General features: G+C 46.0%; 1 protein-coding gene across 3 annotated transcripts in view; it reads left to right on the top strand.

Moving 5' to 3' along the window:
• Window positions 1–14644, top strand: part of EXOC6B (exocyst complex component 6B) — a 311652-nt gene that overhangs the window by 221365 nt on the left and 75643 nt on the right. For all 3 annotated transcript variants that reach the window (XM_055795537.1, XM_055795536.1, XM_055795538.1), the window contains exon 19: window positions 2038–2179. In XM_055795537.1, the coding sequence (XP_055651512.1) occupies window positions 2038–2179 (142 nt within the window). The remainder of the gene's footprint in view (window positions 1–2037; window positions 2180–14644) is intronic.

The raw sequence follows: 14644 nt of genomic DNA, 5'->3' as shown, positions 1-14644 counted from the left end.
TTTTATGGGTTTAATACATGTTGTAGGCACAGGCAAATCTTACCTGCCCCAAATCTTGTATGGCAGGCAGCAATACTTGAGGAATGGGAAAAATCTTTTGAGCATTTGGAAATGAGGGAGAAATTCGGATAAGCTGAAAAAGAAATGCTCCCATGTGTTCAGCACCCCAAAGTGACGCTTGGTTTTAGTTCACTGAGAGCTTGGTACCTGTAAGCTCTGAGACTTGCTGCTGTGATGCAAAATAAATTCAGTAAGAATAGGAGAAGCTTCAGCTTTCTAAGTGTTGTGTGCATGAGACGGTCTGAGTTTGTTTAATGGCCTTATGGGTGCTTTGGGTTTGCTTTTATGCTTCTGGTCAGTCAAATTGGATTTTGTGAAGCACTGTGCTAAATGCAGAGTGTGCTCCCTGCTTGCTCCTGAGCCTGACCCTTGGGAGGACTGGGCTCCTACATGGCAGAGCATCACTCCTCCGCAGGATGGGCCAGCCAGCACCTGGTTGGGGACATCTTGTTGCAGTTGGAAAGGTCTTCTCTGTCCCCTCGTGGCATCTCAAGAGCATCAAGAATCTGTAGGTCTTTATGGAGGATCTCAATTCTTCATGGCCGTGCTCATCAGCTTCCCTCTCCTGCCGGCAACTGTCCTGTTAGCTGATGCTACAGCCAGGTCAGGGCATGGGTGCTCGAGCTCAGTGACCTGCTTACGGCCTTTTCCAGGAGATGGAGCTTTCCGAGCACCCATCTCCCTTCCTCCTTTTCCACAGCCCATATGTACCCCCACTATCATCCTTTTCCTTAGTACCGCTCTTCTCTGAACATCCATAATTCGTCAGAGGCATCCCGAGCTTCCTACCTGACTGGTCAGTTTTGTCAGTGCAGGGGCTTTGCCCATAATTTGAAAATCAGCTGTTTCAAATTCCACAGTTCAAAAATTTAAGTATGCTAATTAAATTGTTGTGATTACTCTTCTCTTGCCTTGCAGTTGTTTCTCAATCAGAAAATGGAAGGTCTATCTAGGGTAACTCCTCTTGCCACGAGTTGTTCATGTGATTTATAGCTTGAGATCTCAGTTGTTCCTCACAAGTGAAACATAACTGTGGTGGCTTAGAGAAAATGTGTTCAGAATAAATATTTCCTAACAATGTTCTCAAATTCCTTAATAGCTGAAACTCAACTTCTTATACTTTTGTTATAAATATGAATATTTTAAGGGATGTTAGTAGTTTCTCTCCACATGGCAGCCTTGGCCATAGCTGCTTCTCTGTAGCCCCCCTGTTTAATCACCAGAAATTAGGGATGGCTCGGGAGAAGGCAAGCATTGATAACCACATTCCCCACGCTACAAGCAGGTGCAAGATGCATCTGGGTGCTTGAGGTTATTCCCCACCACCCAGCCCTGGGGAACAACCTGATCCATGTAAACACAACTGACTTCTTCAGTCACCTTCTCGCCTTGATGTTTCTTTCTCCTCAGTCCCTGTTGACACCTGGAAGGTGCTGCACAGCACTGTAATTGGGCTGGAGAGCATCGATGTTATGGCCTCAGCTCTCTGCTCCCTGGTAGCCAAGACTGAACCTTAAACTATTAGCCTCTGCTGTTGGAAAAGGATTTTGAAATTCCTGTCTCAGAATATATATGGATGCTGGTTTAGTTGTAGGCTGGAGTTTTGAATTGTCATCAGCACTGCTTTGACCTATCAACGAGGTTACTTCAGGCAATATATGTAAGATGTGGAATAAAATATGGTGTTTTGTCTTGCCCGTGTTAGGATGTGATAATGAGAGATGCTTAGATCTCTAAACACCTCAGGGTTCTCCTGGATTTGAGCTGCTGCCAGGCACTCTGCACCTGACAAGGTCTAATCCTGCTAGTAGCAATGGGGAATCCTGAAAGGCGATTCCCTTTTCTGATGGTGGTTGTGAGACTGAGCACTATGTGAAGGTCCCATAGCAGGTGGGGCACATTAAAGAGGCTGGTCTAAAGAGGTCCTCTTGCATTTTGTGCTTGATGGCTTTAATAAGTCTCCCTTCTCTCTTGCAGGGGAAGGTGGCACAGACGGCTTGCATGTCGGCGTGCAAACACCTCTCCACCTCGCTGATGCAGCTGCTGCTGGAAGCCGAAGTGCGGCAGCTGACGCTGGGCGCCTTGCAGCAGTTCAACCTGGATGTGGAGGAGTGTGAACGTAAGATGCAAAATCATCTCATTTTCCATGTCTCGTTTTGCCTCTTTGTGTGTCAGGACCCAAGCCAGGGCTTTGAATGATGCCAAATACTTGGGAGCGGTGAGCACCTGCAGACCTTGCTGCTGCTGTCCGTGAGGGTACTTGGCAATATCTTTAGGACAGAAGAAGCCCAGCAAATTCTAAGAAATCAAAGTTTTATTCTTCCTTTTTCTCTTTAATGCTGCCTTGATGCTTTCTAGACCATCCCAGCTTTTTGAGATGAAATATTTTAAAAATAGGAGAGATCAGAGTGCATAAAAGAGGAGGCTAAGAGAAATCAGTTTACATATGGCTGTTTCTGGAAATGGTCACCGGCTTATGTTCTTAAGAAGTTCTGGTCCTCTCCTGACCACAGCTGCTCATCTTCCCTGTCTGCTGCAGAGATCTTTTTCTCAAAGCGAGCCCTTCTTGCAAAATCACTATTAAGTAAAAGAGATGTTTTGTGACAAAGTGGCTACATCTGTTCAGAGATGTATGTGGGGCATCGCGATGCCGGGACCATGGCTTTGCTCTCAAACCTGCTCATTTTGGTTCACCTGATATAGCTCTGAAATCCTAAGGTTTCCCTCAAGTTGCTTGTTATCCTACTTTAATTAAAGGGTTAAAAAACTCCGCGCCACCCCACCCCACCCCACCCCACCCCCATTTTTATAATTAAGCTGTATCAGGGTGAACACACTTCTGCACAGGAACCTCTCTCCCTTATGAGTGGGATGGATTTATTATTGCGGTTAATATTGTGATGGATTAGGGACCGTGGCTATGGAAAACACAAAGCTTGATATTGTTGATAAAGAGTTCAGGAAATCTTTGGTAAAGTATTTTGGGGAAGTTATTTTCCAAATATCCACCTTTTTTTGCTTTCTTGGTTGAGGTGGAGATTGGGATGTATCTTGTTTAGATACTGATAAACTTGTTTACTGCAGAGTCTTCTGAAATGCTTTTTGTCCCGATGTGGCTTCCAATAATGTCAACAGCAAAATATTCCCTGGCCTCCATGTGAATGTTATTGGAGCCAAAATAGCAGTGAGCTTGCTTGTCCTGTCTCTGATAACTCAATGAAATCAGTTGTGTTGATTTCATTATCATCTGGCACTTAAAAAAATATTCTTCTGCGCTTTATAAAACGTTTTGCTGATTGTGTTTCAGTTCAGCTGTACCCATCAATAGTGAGATTAAATTCATTTCTGAGAAACATCACCCAGTAAGATTTCTGGTGTTCGTAGGGAGCGTATTTTAATTTTTTAATGTCCTTTTGCTAATTTCCAGCACTTGGTTGAAAGCCTGGGAGAAGGATCCCTGTTTAATGAATCCTGTCCTAAATTTGCAGCTATAGCATATGTCATCATGTAAGCAATGCCTTATTTTTCTTTCAGAAATGACTTCAGCCCTAAATTCTTGCTAATTTGTGTCCCATCAGCACTTCAGGGCTGCACCGGTAGCAGCTGTGTTCCCAATCGGTGTCTGCAGAGGGACAGGTGATGTTGCTGAGAATAATAGGAAGCATTTGTCATAAATAATAGTTTCCTCCTTTTTTCTTTTGGCTGCAAACAGACTTGTAACCCTGCAGTTTTCTGCCCCATCAGCAACGTGGGTCACTAAGCACCAGCTCTTCCCTAAAAGCCCCTGATGCTAAGTAAAATGGATGAAGTTTAATATCAAGTTTAAAAGCATGATTCCTTAAATTCTGATTGTTTGGTGAGACAAAACCAGGAGCACTCAGAAGCTGAAGAGCAGGTGATGCCAACCTGAGCAGCGCGAGAGGTGACCCACTCCCCCGAGCCCCAGCCCGAGATGCCAGTGCGGGCAGGGGAATGGAGACAGATGCTGGTGCTGTAACCTTCCTATCCATCACTGTCAGCCCCAAGAACAGTAAACCCAGACAAAGTCCTTTTCTTCCTTTTCGGCAGCAAAAATGTGTTCCTTCATCCCTGCGGTTTGTCTGCTGACTTTGCTGACACTGGGAATAATTTTAGTTCTATTTTTGAGAAGCAATGCATCAGGATTTTAATTTTAGGAAAAGCCGATCCCAAGAGTGAACTGGTATATTCAGAAAACATATTTCAGTTTGCAAGGGTTTTGTTTGGTTTTTTGGGGTTTATTTTGTTTGTTTTGTTTTTTAGATTTGGAAAGCGCAGGTGCAAATCTCCGCATCCTTATTATATCAGTTGCATATTTGACTTCATGTCTCTGCCTCCAGCCCTCTTCCCCTCCCCAGACGGCCAAGCCTTACCTAGTTTAGCAGCTTGATTGTGTACTTATCATATTAAAATAGGATTTTATAGCTGTTTGGAGCACATCCAGAGTTCTGTGATGTGGGAATGGGGCTTCAGATTCTCAATCCCAGAGTTTATTAGGCTTTTTTTAAAGTTTGTTGGTGAATGCCAAAGGTATCAGCTGGTTAAGAGAGTGATGAGGCAAATTAATGAAGGACTTAATCATGTATTAACCATGGTTTGAAGGTGGTACAGATAATTTGCTCCATATTAGAGTAGATATGTGTTACAAGAAAATGGGTTTATACACGCAATGGATAACAACTATAGAGGTGAAAACCGTGGTGGCTTAGGCTTAAAACAAGACACTGGTAAATGAATTCTGTAGACTTCTGTGTTTGTTAAATATTTCCTGATTTATAAATAATTTGTTGTCCTGTCAGCATACAAAGGCTGTGTGAACCATTGCATCAGGCTGAGGTTTGGCACCAGGCAGTTGCAAGCCCGGGTGGTGCTCGGGGGAAGCACGAGGCCATACACTATACATCCCCCTCCCCAGAAACATGCTTGTTTTGCACATTCAAAGCACTGAATGTACAGTTTATTGGTTTTATGACCTTCAAAAAGAAAGCTTTTGGAGGACTGGGGAGAAATAGTAAGTTAAATAGATGTTATGAGCCAAATCTCGCATGTTTTGTCTTATGAATAGTCCCATATACATCAGCAGCATTTTTGATGTGAAAGAGGCAAGGAAGAGCAGGGCTGCAAAGTTGCAAAAATCATGTGCTGGATTTTTAAATTTAAAAAAACCTGGGGAAGGTGTGAGCTCTTTCCCTGGGATATTATCCCCCCCGGTGAGACAGTGGTGCTGGAGCTTCCGGCTTGGCAAAGCCCTTGAGGAGACGTAAGGCACTAGTTGAGGTGGAGTGCTGTGGCCAGGGCTGGGCTCCCCAGTTCCAGAGACAGGGAACTGCTGTGGAGGTTCCAGCGGAGGCTACAAAGGTGATGAGGGGACTGGAGCATCTCCCTTACGAGGAAAGGCTGAGAGCCGGCCCATTTAGCCTGGAGAAGACAGGACTGAGAGGGGATCTTATCCATGTCTGCAAATGCCTTAAGGGCCAGTGTCAGGACAGGGCCAGGCTCTTCCCAGTGGTGCCCAGTGACAGGACAAGGGGCAACGGGGCACAAACTGCGACACAGGCAGTTCCATCTGAATGTGAGGGAGAACTTCTTTACCCTGAGGGTGGCAGAGCCCTGGCACAGGCTGCCCAGAGAGGCTGTGGGGTCTCCTTCCCTGGAGACATTCAAACCCACCTGGATGTGACTGTGCAACCTGCTTTAGCAGGAGGTTGGACTAGGTGACCTCCAGAGCTCCCTTCCAACTGTGACCAGTCTGGGATTCTGTGATGCTGTGGATATCCTCCCCCCCGGCTCAGCAAAAACCTGTTTCCTAAGGTGTGTGTTAGAGATTGGAAAATCTTTTGGTGCAGCTTTACAATGATGCGTGTGCAGGGATGGCACAGCTGATGTCCAGCGAAGGGCAAAAGTAATTTTTAAAATGCTGTTGTTGGCCAGGTATTACTTGTAACTCTTTCTTGTTTCTTGGCTTTGCATAGCTCTTTTATTATGTGGTCAAGAGAGATTCCCTCACCTCCTTTTTAAAACTGAAGTGAAATAAGGCATAGAGGTTAAATGAATTGAAAGATACAGTAGGACATGTCTAATTATATCTCCATTTAGAAGTGAGCTCTGGCTCCAGCCCAACAAGCCAACTTGAAAAGAGGAAAAAAAAAGACAACTGGAGAGGAAAGAAAACCCCACCTAACACAAATATTCCTGTGAACCTGTAAATGAAAGAGGTGATGCTTTTTTCAGAGTAGGCATTTGCTTTTTAAAATGGGCTTGCTGTCATCCAGAGTACATCTGTAACCCAAGATTTAACTGTGTGCAATGTGCTTTTTGTAATATCTGTGTGCCTTGTAGCCCAGTCCCCTGCTCTGCTCTTTTTTGGACCTCCTGGTGCTGGTATGTATATAATTCTTTTTTCTCTCTTGTACCTCAGAGTTAGTGGGAATCAAATGTAACACCCAGATTTGGAGATTACAACCAAAAGAGGAAAACAAAAGGGGGCTGCTCTCTCTCCTACAGAAGTGTTTCCCATCTATGTAACTGGTTCCAGCAGTGGTTGAGGCAGATTGTTTTTACAATACTTAGATCATAAAATAAGCAGTTCCATAATCTCTAAAGTCTTTTAACTGCTGCTTTATGAGAAATTAAGAGCACCATAAAAATTATATTTAAAATTTCATTAAACTCCCAATTTTCAGTCAGCCCACTCCTGGGGGCAGTCAATAAGAAACACAGATGTCTCTGGCAGTTTGAGGATTCCTCCAGCCTAACACATGAGCGTGCCAAAATGTGCCGATACAGGGCCCGGTGCAGTCGTTTGCCACCTCCTTCTTGGCTGCGTTGTCTGGCTCTGAGGACTTTCCCACACGGAAATCCCATTATTTGTGTAAGATGCCGGGGTTTGCCCACCACACCAGAGCAGTCCTCTCCCTCAAGCGCAGGCTGTGGGCTTGGCGCCGTGCAGATGGCTGCCTGATGTTCTTCCAACCTGCAACCCAGCGGGGGCTGGCGTGCATGGCACTAGAGGTGAGCAGAGCGGGTTTGAGGACAAACTTCCTGAATTTAGGATATTGCACTATGTGCTTGCTGGTATCCATCCTGTCACAGTGCACCAGCAATACTTGAATTTTGGGGGAGAAAAGGAGATGTTGCAATGACAGAAGGAAGGGGTTTAGCAGATCACCTCAGGAGAGAAATCTCCATGCCCCTGATGCTGATTTCTTCATGCACCTCGAACCCTGGGCTCAGCGTTGGGCCCCTCACGGCCAGACAGACCCTGAGGGGCTGGAGCGTGTCCAGAGCCGGGCAGGGGCTGGGGCAGGGGCTGGGGCACCAGCCTGGGGGGGCGGGGGGGTCAGCCTGGAGAGAAGGGGGCTGGGGGGGACCCGGTGGCTCTGCAACGGCCTGGCAGGAGGCTGTAGCCAGGGGGGTCGGTCTCTGCTCCCCAGGAACCAGCGACAGGATGAGAGCAAACGGCCTCACGTTGCGCCAGGGGAGGGTGAGATTGGGTGTGAGGGAACATTCTGCACCGAGAAGGCTGGCAGGCGCTGGCACAGGCTGCCCGGGGACGGGGGTGTCATCATCCCTGGGGGTGTTCAAAAACCATGTGGCTGTGGTGCCTGGGGACATGGTTCAGTGGTGGCCTTGGCAGTGCTGGGTTAATGGTTGGACTGGCTGATCTTAAGGGTCTTTTTTGACCTAAACCATTCTGTGATTCTTCAAGTCGTGCAATACATGATAGCTTTTTATTATATTAGTGGCTCACCGGCTCAGTCAGGTGCCTCTCTGTGCCACTTGGATGTATGGTTAAAAAATGGTATTTGTTTAAAAGAAATTAAAGCTGCAGATCCTCCGGAGACATAGTGCTTGTAGGGCTGCGTCAGTGCAGCCAGTGGTGGTTCTGTGCTGGCTGAGCTGGTGGCAACTGCGTGCGTGTGAGCTCCTCACCCGTGGCGGCAGCCGGGGAGAGGTCCTGTATGAGCCCGTGATGCCAGGCAGAGCTACATCACATGTGTCCTGGGTTGTGATGGTGTCAAAGGACCATGGCTGTGGTTTGGACAGTTGGTAGGAACTCCTTATGTTGCAATATTAAGAGCTGTAGGAGTTCGCAGGCTGGGGTGACAGCGGTCAATGATGGTGTGTGGGTGGCCGATGAAGCTGATGGAAGAGCAGGGTTGGTTTGCCACCTGCCTTGCAGTGCCTGAAGGTAGTGTCCTCCGAACCAAGGGGTGCCAGCCTTTGTTTTGGAGCCAGGTCTTGCTCAGAAAACTGGTTATCTTACCCCCTGGGCTGGCTCGGGTGCGTGCCATGCCCTGGGGCACTTGCCATATCACTGCTCCTTCACCATGGGCTGGGATTGCTGTTCCTCTGTCTCCTGCTGCTGGGAGGTCCGAGACAAAGCCTCGTAGATGTCTGCTGCACTCGCTCTGGGGATGCTGTGCTCCATGGCAAGGCTGCTTTCCTTCCCTGCAGCACGCTCAGATACTCCTACTCTTTAAGCATCCCTCTTTTCCCTCCTGGTGACTTTTCTTGCCTAAATTTCAGCTCATCGTAGCACTCAGTAACGCTTTATTGGGTGCGTCAGGAGCAAACACAGCTCCTTCCCTTGCCTTTCCTCCATAGTGCTGGCTCGGGGTCATGCACTGATGCTGCATCCTGGAACATTGCAACCCGGAGCAGGGCTGAGCAGCAAGAAAAACAGCGGTTCTGGGCAGAGGGCGCTGAGCTTCGAGGGCGTGCGGGTGTAGTTAGTGTACAGGCACATAACTGAACTGGATCATGGATTTTGGCAGCTTAGAAAGCTGTTACCTGTTGATGAAAGTGCCATTAAGGTCCTTGACTGTCCTAAATAGAAGGCTGAGCAGTTTGCACGAGCTGCCTGCATGGATGGCTTGAAAGAACACCTTTTCAGTGAGGAGCAAGCAGATCGTGATGTCCTCACAAGCATATAGTTCAGCTCATCTCTGGGAGCTTGCAGACCCTTTGTTTGTCTGGTCCTTCGCCCACACGTGCCTGTTGCTTGTGGTTCCTGTGACCTGTGCCATTCCCTTGGAGGATGAGAGGAACACATCGCTTCCTTCTCACCTCTTCACCTGTCAAAAGTCAGCTCTCACTGGGAAACAAAACTTTGCATTTTACTGCTGTTAAAATGGAGTGGGGTGATTTGTATTGACAGCAGAGCTGCTTTCCAAGTGCAGCCGTACGTGCTTTCTGAAATGGGAAGGGTGAATTATTGGAGCGCCGAGTGACAGAGGGCATGGAAGGGGGAGCCTCTGGTCCACGGCTGTGCCACCTTCCTACACTTAGATTTATCCTCCCTTATTTCACCCTGAATTTATTCCCCTGGGCATATCATTAATTTATTTAGTGCTGCCTTCATTTCCCTCCGCTGACCTTTCTTAGAGGTTGCAAAGTACTCGCAGTGGCAAAGAGAGCGATGCCTGGTGAATTAGTGCATATAAATATGCATGGAGGAGATGCGCATGACTCCCCATCAATTAGCTACCAAAACCGTGCCCTTTTTGGTTTTGGATGGGAAGTATTTAAACTCTGCTACGGCACACTACTAAGTGGTCTTTGCAAGTCTGACTTGAGCAAATCCTGGGAGTCTGCATGACCTCAGAGAGAAATGAACTCTCCAGCCTTTTTACTTTGCTCCTGAGCTGAGAGCTCTTGCTTGCTTCTGCTCTCTCTAACCATCACCTGATTTTTTGCCTTATATTCTGCTTTCATCTGTCCTATAATCTATCACCTTGTCTCCTTTAGCATTTTAGCTTTAGTATTTCTCTTTCTGTTTTCCTTCTCTTCTGTCTTCTTTCTAAACTTTGCTAACCCCACAGTGGCATCACAGCCTTTCCTGCCCTCTTTTCTCCAACTTCTGCTGCACCATTTTTGATATCCTCCATCTCCAACACCTTCCCGTGTTCTCCTTTGTTACCAGGATACCCACTGATTTTTATTTACTCATCCTTACAGTCCTTTGCAACTCTAGGAAGAGAAGACGCCTCTTTCCACTCCTCATTTTGTTTGATCCATTTTAAGAGCACACAGTTCCTCAGCTCTGCCACCCCCCTTCCCTTCCCCGCCCATTGTGGACACAAGCGACTGGTGCTTGTCAGCCTTTATGGCTTGAATGAGCTAATGGTGAGATGCCCACATTCCACTTTTCCTAGTATTAGTATTTTAATGGAGCTGAGAACTTGACATCTACTAAGAGACTTCCCCTGTACGTCTTGGATTATGGGTTTGGGAACCTGTGTAGATCTGTAACTTGATTCTGTAAACCTGTCCTACGGATTGGCAGGGACCAAATTTCTTGGCACGCATCTCATATAACTTCTTCTGAAGAGCTTCCTTTTCTTTTACTTGAAAAGATCTAGTGGTGCTTCCGTGATAAGTGCCTCTCTGGATGCAAATGCTCCTCAGCCCTGTCAGCAAACCATCACAGCCCCTGGGACCACTCGTTTCTATGTGGTAACAGGACTCCAGGCTCATCTTTGTTCCATCAGAGGAATGAATGACGGAGAGGAGTAGAAATTTTTATTTAACCTGACCCACTTCAATGTATTTTGGATAACTCCTCCCTCTCCCCGCAGCTCTCTGGAATTCCCCAGATGGGAATGAGCTTTGATAATTTCGCCTATAATGGGGAACAGCTTCAAAGCAGGGCTGTGTGGGAATGGTGTGGGTGAAGTATAAGCTCAATATGGAAATTGGGATCTTCTCTCTGTTCCTCTTGCCTTAATTCCTACCCATCATGTCTTACCTTTATTCCCTTCCCAGCTTCTCCAGAGTCCACGCAGAGATTTGTTCTTCTGCTTGTGCCTCCTCAAGGTGTCATTATGTGCCTCTGGGTAAAGGCTCAAGAGATCCTGATGCTTGGCTTTTCTAAGATAGTCTTCCAAGGGTTTGTCTAAGGAAGATGACTTTGAGACCTACATCCTCCATTGAGGAGTGCCGAGATGGCTGTTCCCCAGATACAAAGTCTTGGTCATGGCTGATGCAACTGCAAGCAGATTGTGCAGGTTCCCCTCAGCAGGAGCTGCTGTAACCTCAGTCCTGCAGGTCTGCCGTCATGGATTCTGGCGGTGTCGTGTAATTCAGAGAAAGCCTTGCCCTCAAAATGATGTTTTTGAGGAATGAAGTCGCCAGCTGTGTTCATTTGAACTGCACAATATGTGTAAGGCTCTCTCCCTGTGTGCCTAGCCGTGTAGGGTATACAAAAAGAGATTCCCCCGTTCTGTATAATTAATTTACAGTGGATGTCTCTTTTTCTGGTGTGCGTTTGAACTCTTTATTCTTTGTTCATTGTAAAGGGCTTAACGGTTCCTGTTCCTTGATTCTTTCATCAGTGAAATGTTTTGGAAGAGAGGTTAGAGTCCCCCTGTGACCTGCCCTGGGTGGCCCAAGCCTGTAGACCTTGCAAAGACATTACTTTTTTGGCCTGAACACAAGTCTCTCAAACCTTTAGCCTGGCTAAATGCTTTGTACAAACAGCCGCATACTGATCTGCTCTATTCTCTTGTGATTTTCTGCTCAAGGGGCTGTACTGTAGGTGGCTTGCTATGTTTGCCACTTGCCTTGGTAGTGGAGACAGTACAATAAACAAACCCGACAGTACTGAGGCCAGCACTGTGCTTGGTTGTTCCGAGAAAATTATCCTGAAATCTGGTTGAAGAGATTAAAACCAAGAAGAACTGGCTGTGTCTTTCCTCTAAAGCTCTGTTCTCTTCTTTGTTTCTTTTTTTCTTTAAGACTTTGTTCATTCCTCCTTCAAAATAAGTTTGTGGCATTGGTATGTAAAATGTGACCTACGATTACAGAAGGTACGGCTATTTTTCTAACAACCGTGGGGTGAAGCATTGCATTCATTCCTCTTCGTGCTCAGAAGGTACGGCTATTTTTCTAACAACCGTGGGGTGAAGCATTGCATTCATTCCTCTTCGTGCTCCTCGCAGCCGAGTGCTGTAGCAGCTTTCTTCCAGTGTCTGAGCCGTGTTCCCGGTCTCATTTCTTCTGTAAGACAAATAATATGATCTCATACGTCATTTCACTTCTTGGATGTCAAGTACTCTGTTAATGCAGTAGAGACTCCAATCTGGGTTTTTTTGCTGAGAATTACTGTTGAAGCAAATGTTGGTTCACCATGCTACCGTTGCTGTAATGTGCCGTGGTAAAGAGTAGCATCACTCCATAACTCTCCCAGCCTTCCTCCCATACAGTTCCTGAGGAAGAGATGGCTAAAGGTGAGCTGCTAATGAGCAACCGTGTCTTGGGATGAAATCTGTCTTGGGTTGCTCATGAGCAGACGATGGTAGTGATAAATTCACCAGTCTTGTGAAAACATTCAAAACCCAGTCACAGGCATTTTCTCATGAGGTTTTGAAATTCATGCTTTCGGGAAGATCTTAAATTTCACAACTCCATGTGTGTTTCTAAATAGATCCCTAGCAGCTGGGAAGCCCTTAATCCAAAATAGAATTTTTTCTTTCATTGCAGTCCTTTCAGGGTTTCTGTTTTCCAGGGTTTCTCCAAATATAATCGGTAACATGATGTGACCCCATCCTTAGAGGGTAGGACATAATGGTTCAGCCGGTTTGTTGGGTACCTCAACGCAGGGACGCCTGCGCCACTGAGCTGCCCAGGGCAGTTTCATCTCTCAAGGGGATGCTCAAATGCTGTTTCTCGCATCTAAATGTTTTTAGCTTCTCAGGTACGTGCTTTTCCAAAGTGGGGGTGTTTTAGGATTGATGTGGCTTTGGGGATAATTTTTCCAGATGAGACAGTGGGGTGTAGAGCAAATGTGTAAAGATGATTTATCCCTTGCAGATCAGAGTCAGAAAGCTTGTGTTAGTCCTCCCTTGCGTGTGTGCTGGCTCAGGCAAGCTGCAGTCAAATTTTATAGCAAACGTACATTAAAATGCCTTTACGGTTACAATTAATTAAAACAGGTTTTGAGGGTTAAACGTAAACTCACTTTGGACTGTTTGCAGCCTGAACATTGCAGCATTGGTCAGTGAAACTGGCTGGAAGCTGAGCAGCTCCTATCTCTGCCCAGTCCCATCCTGTGGAAAAGTGGCAAAGTCTGCAGGCACAACCACGGGTGGTTTCTCTTGGCTTCGAGTCACACTTTTCCAATCCAGAACCCAAATGCCAACAGTCACATACATACTTTCTCTTCTTATTTTTTATTATTCATTTCTAGTAGTAATGCTGGATAAAAGGAATGATTTTACAGCCGTGTTTGCTATTGAACAGCAGAAGTTGTCACTTGACTGATGGCAGCAAAGATGAGCGATGGCTTTAATCTTAGAGCTCTTCTGGCATCAGAAAATATGAAAAAGCAAAGCTGTGGCTGTCTGAAAACTGGCCGCTGTGTCCCTGGAGGTACCTGTGTCTGTATTGAAGGATGTTCTCCATCCAAAGATTTTAATGGAAGGTGGAGCAAGGAAGCTGACAAATAACCCTTCTTTGGTTTCCAGAAATAAGATGGCTGAGGAATAGGGCTGAATCCAGTGTCTAAGTTATTAGTCTGTTCTCGTTAGAGCCATGGGGGACTGGGCTGCTGTAGGAGGTCTTTAAAAATAGGACTGAGATGATTTGCTTTCCTTGTTTTGTGTCATTTGCCTGAAAATTGAGATAACTTTTGGAAGGAGAAGTCAAGGAGAAGACCATCTGGCATGAAATGATTATGCTTAGCATTTAAGGACAGGACAGGCTTTGTCTGTTAGTACCTCTGTGTAGTCATGGAGATAGAAGGCAAAATCCTCCTTCCTTATTGCCAAGCCATCCTTAATCCTCAGCTTTGTGGAGCTGCAGGAGCTGTGTTGAGTTCCTTTGTGGTAAAAACCAGAATAGTTGGGTGATAACGGGCCATCTACAACTTCAGAATCTGTATGTTGGTGTATATTTTCCCTCCCTTCTTCCTTTCTGCCATCGTGTGTGGTTGCATCTCAAGAAAACATTTCCTTCCAGCGTGCAGCATCTTCAGTGTCTGCAGGAGCAACAAAATTCAGCCGAAGGCAGAAGCTCCCTCTTGAGTCTTTCATGACGTTGACTTGTGGCTTCACAAATTAGGTCCCCTTGGTGATGAAAAGTTGCATGGAGAGCAGAGATAAAGCCATTACTTCTGTAACTAAAGAGGGTGAAAATTAAGTGAAGTTGGGCAAAATCAACCTCAGGCATATCTTCAAAAGACACACTTGAATGTGTGCAGTCATTGGCTTCGTGAGCGCTACCAAGCAAAAGCTGTTAAATGGCATGGAAGAGCTAAGGTCCTCTGATGTGGATTCATTCAAGTCCCCCTCAGTGATTTTAGACTTGGTTTAAATAATGGATTAGAAGAAAAATAAATGACTTAAGTATGAAATTTTGCCCAGATTACACTGGATGGAGGTAAATGTGGCGTTGGAAATACTCTCTTCCCTTTAGAAGCCAATGTTATTCAGTTGTCAGATGTCTTCATCCAACATAAATAAATATGCCACATAATGGCCGTGATTCTTCCCATTTGGGGTGACTGTGTGCTGGCATTAGCGCACCATACCAGATAATGCAAATAATCTGTTGCCGAATAATTAAT

Source organism: Falco peregrinus, chromosome 2 (assembly GCF_023634155.1).
Source record: "Falco peregrinus isolate bFalPer1 chromosome 2, bFalPer1.pri, whole genome shotgun sequence".
Classification (NCBI taxonomy): Eukaryota; Metazoa; Chordata; class Aves; order Falconiformes; family Falconidae; genus Falco; species Falco peregrinus.
The sequence above is the reverse complement of the archived record's forward strand: the minus strand, read 5'-3'. Positions and strand labels throughout refer to the sequence as shown.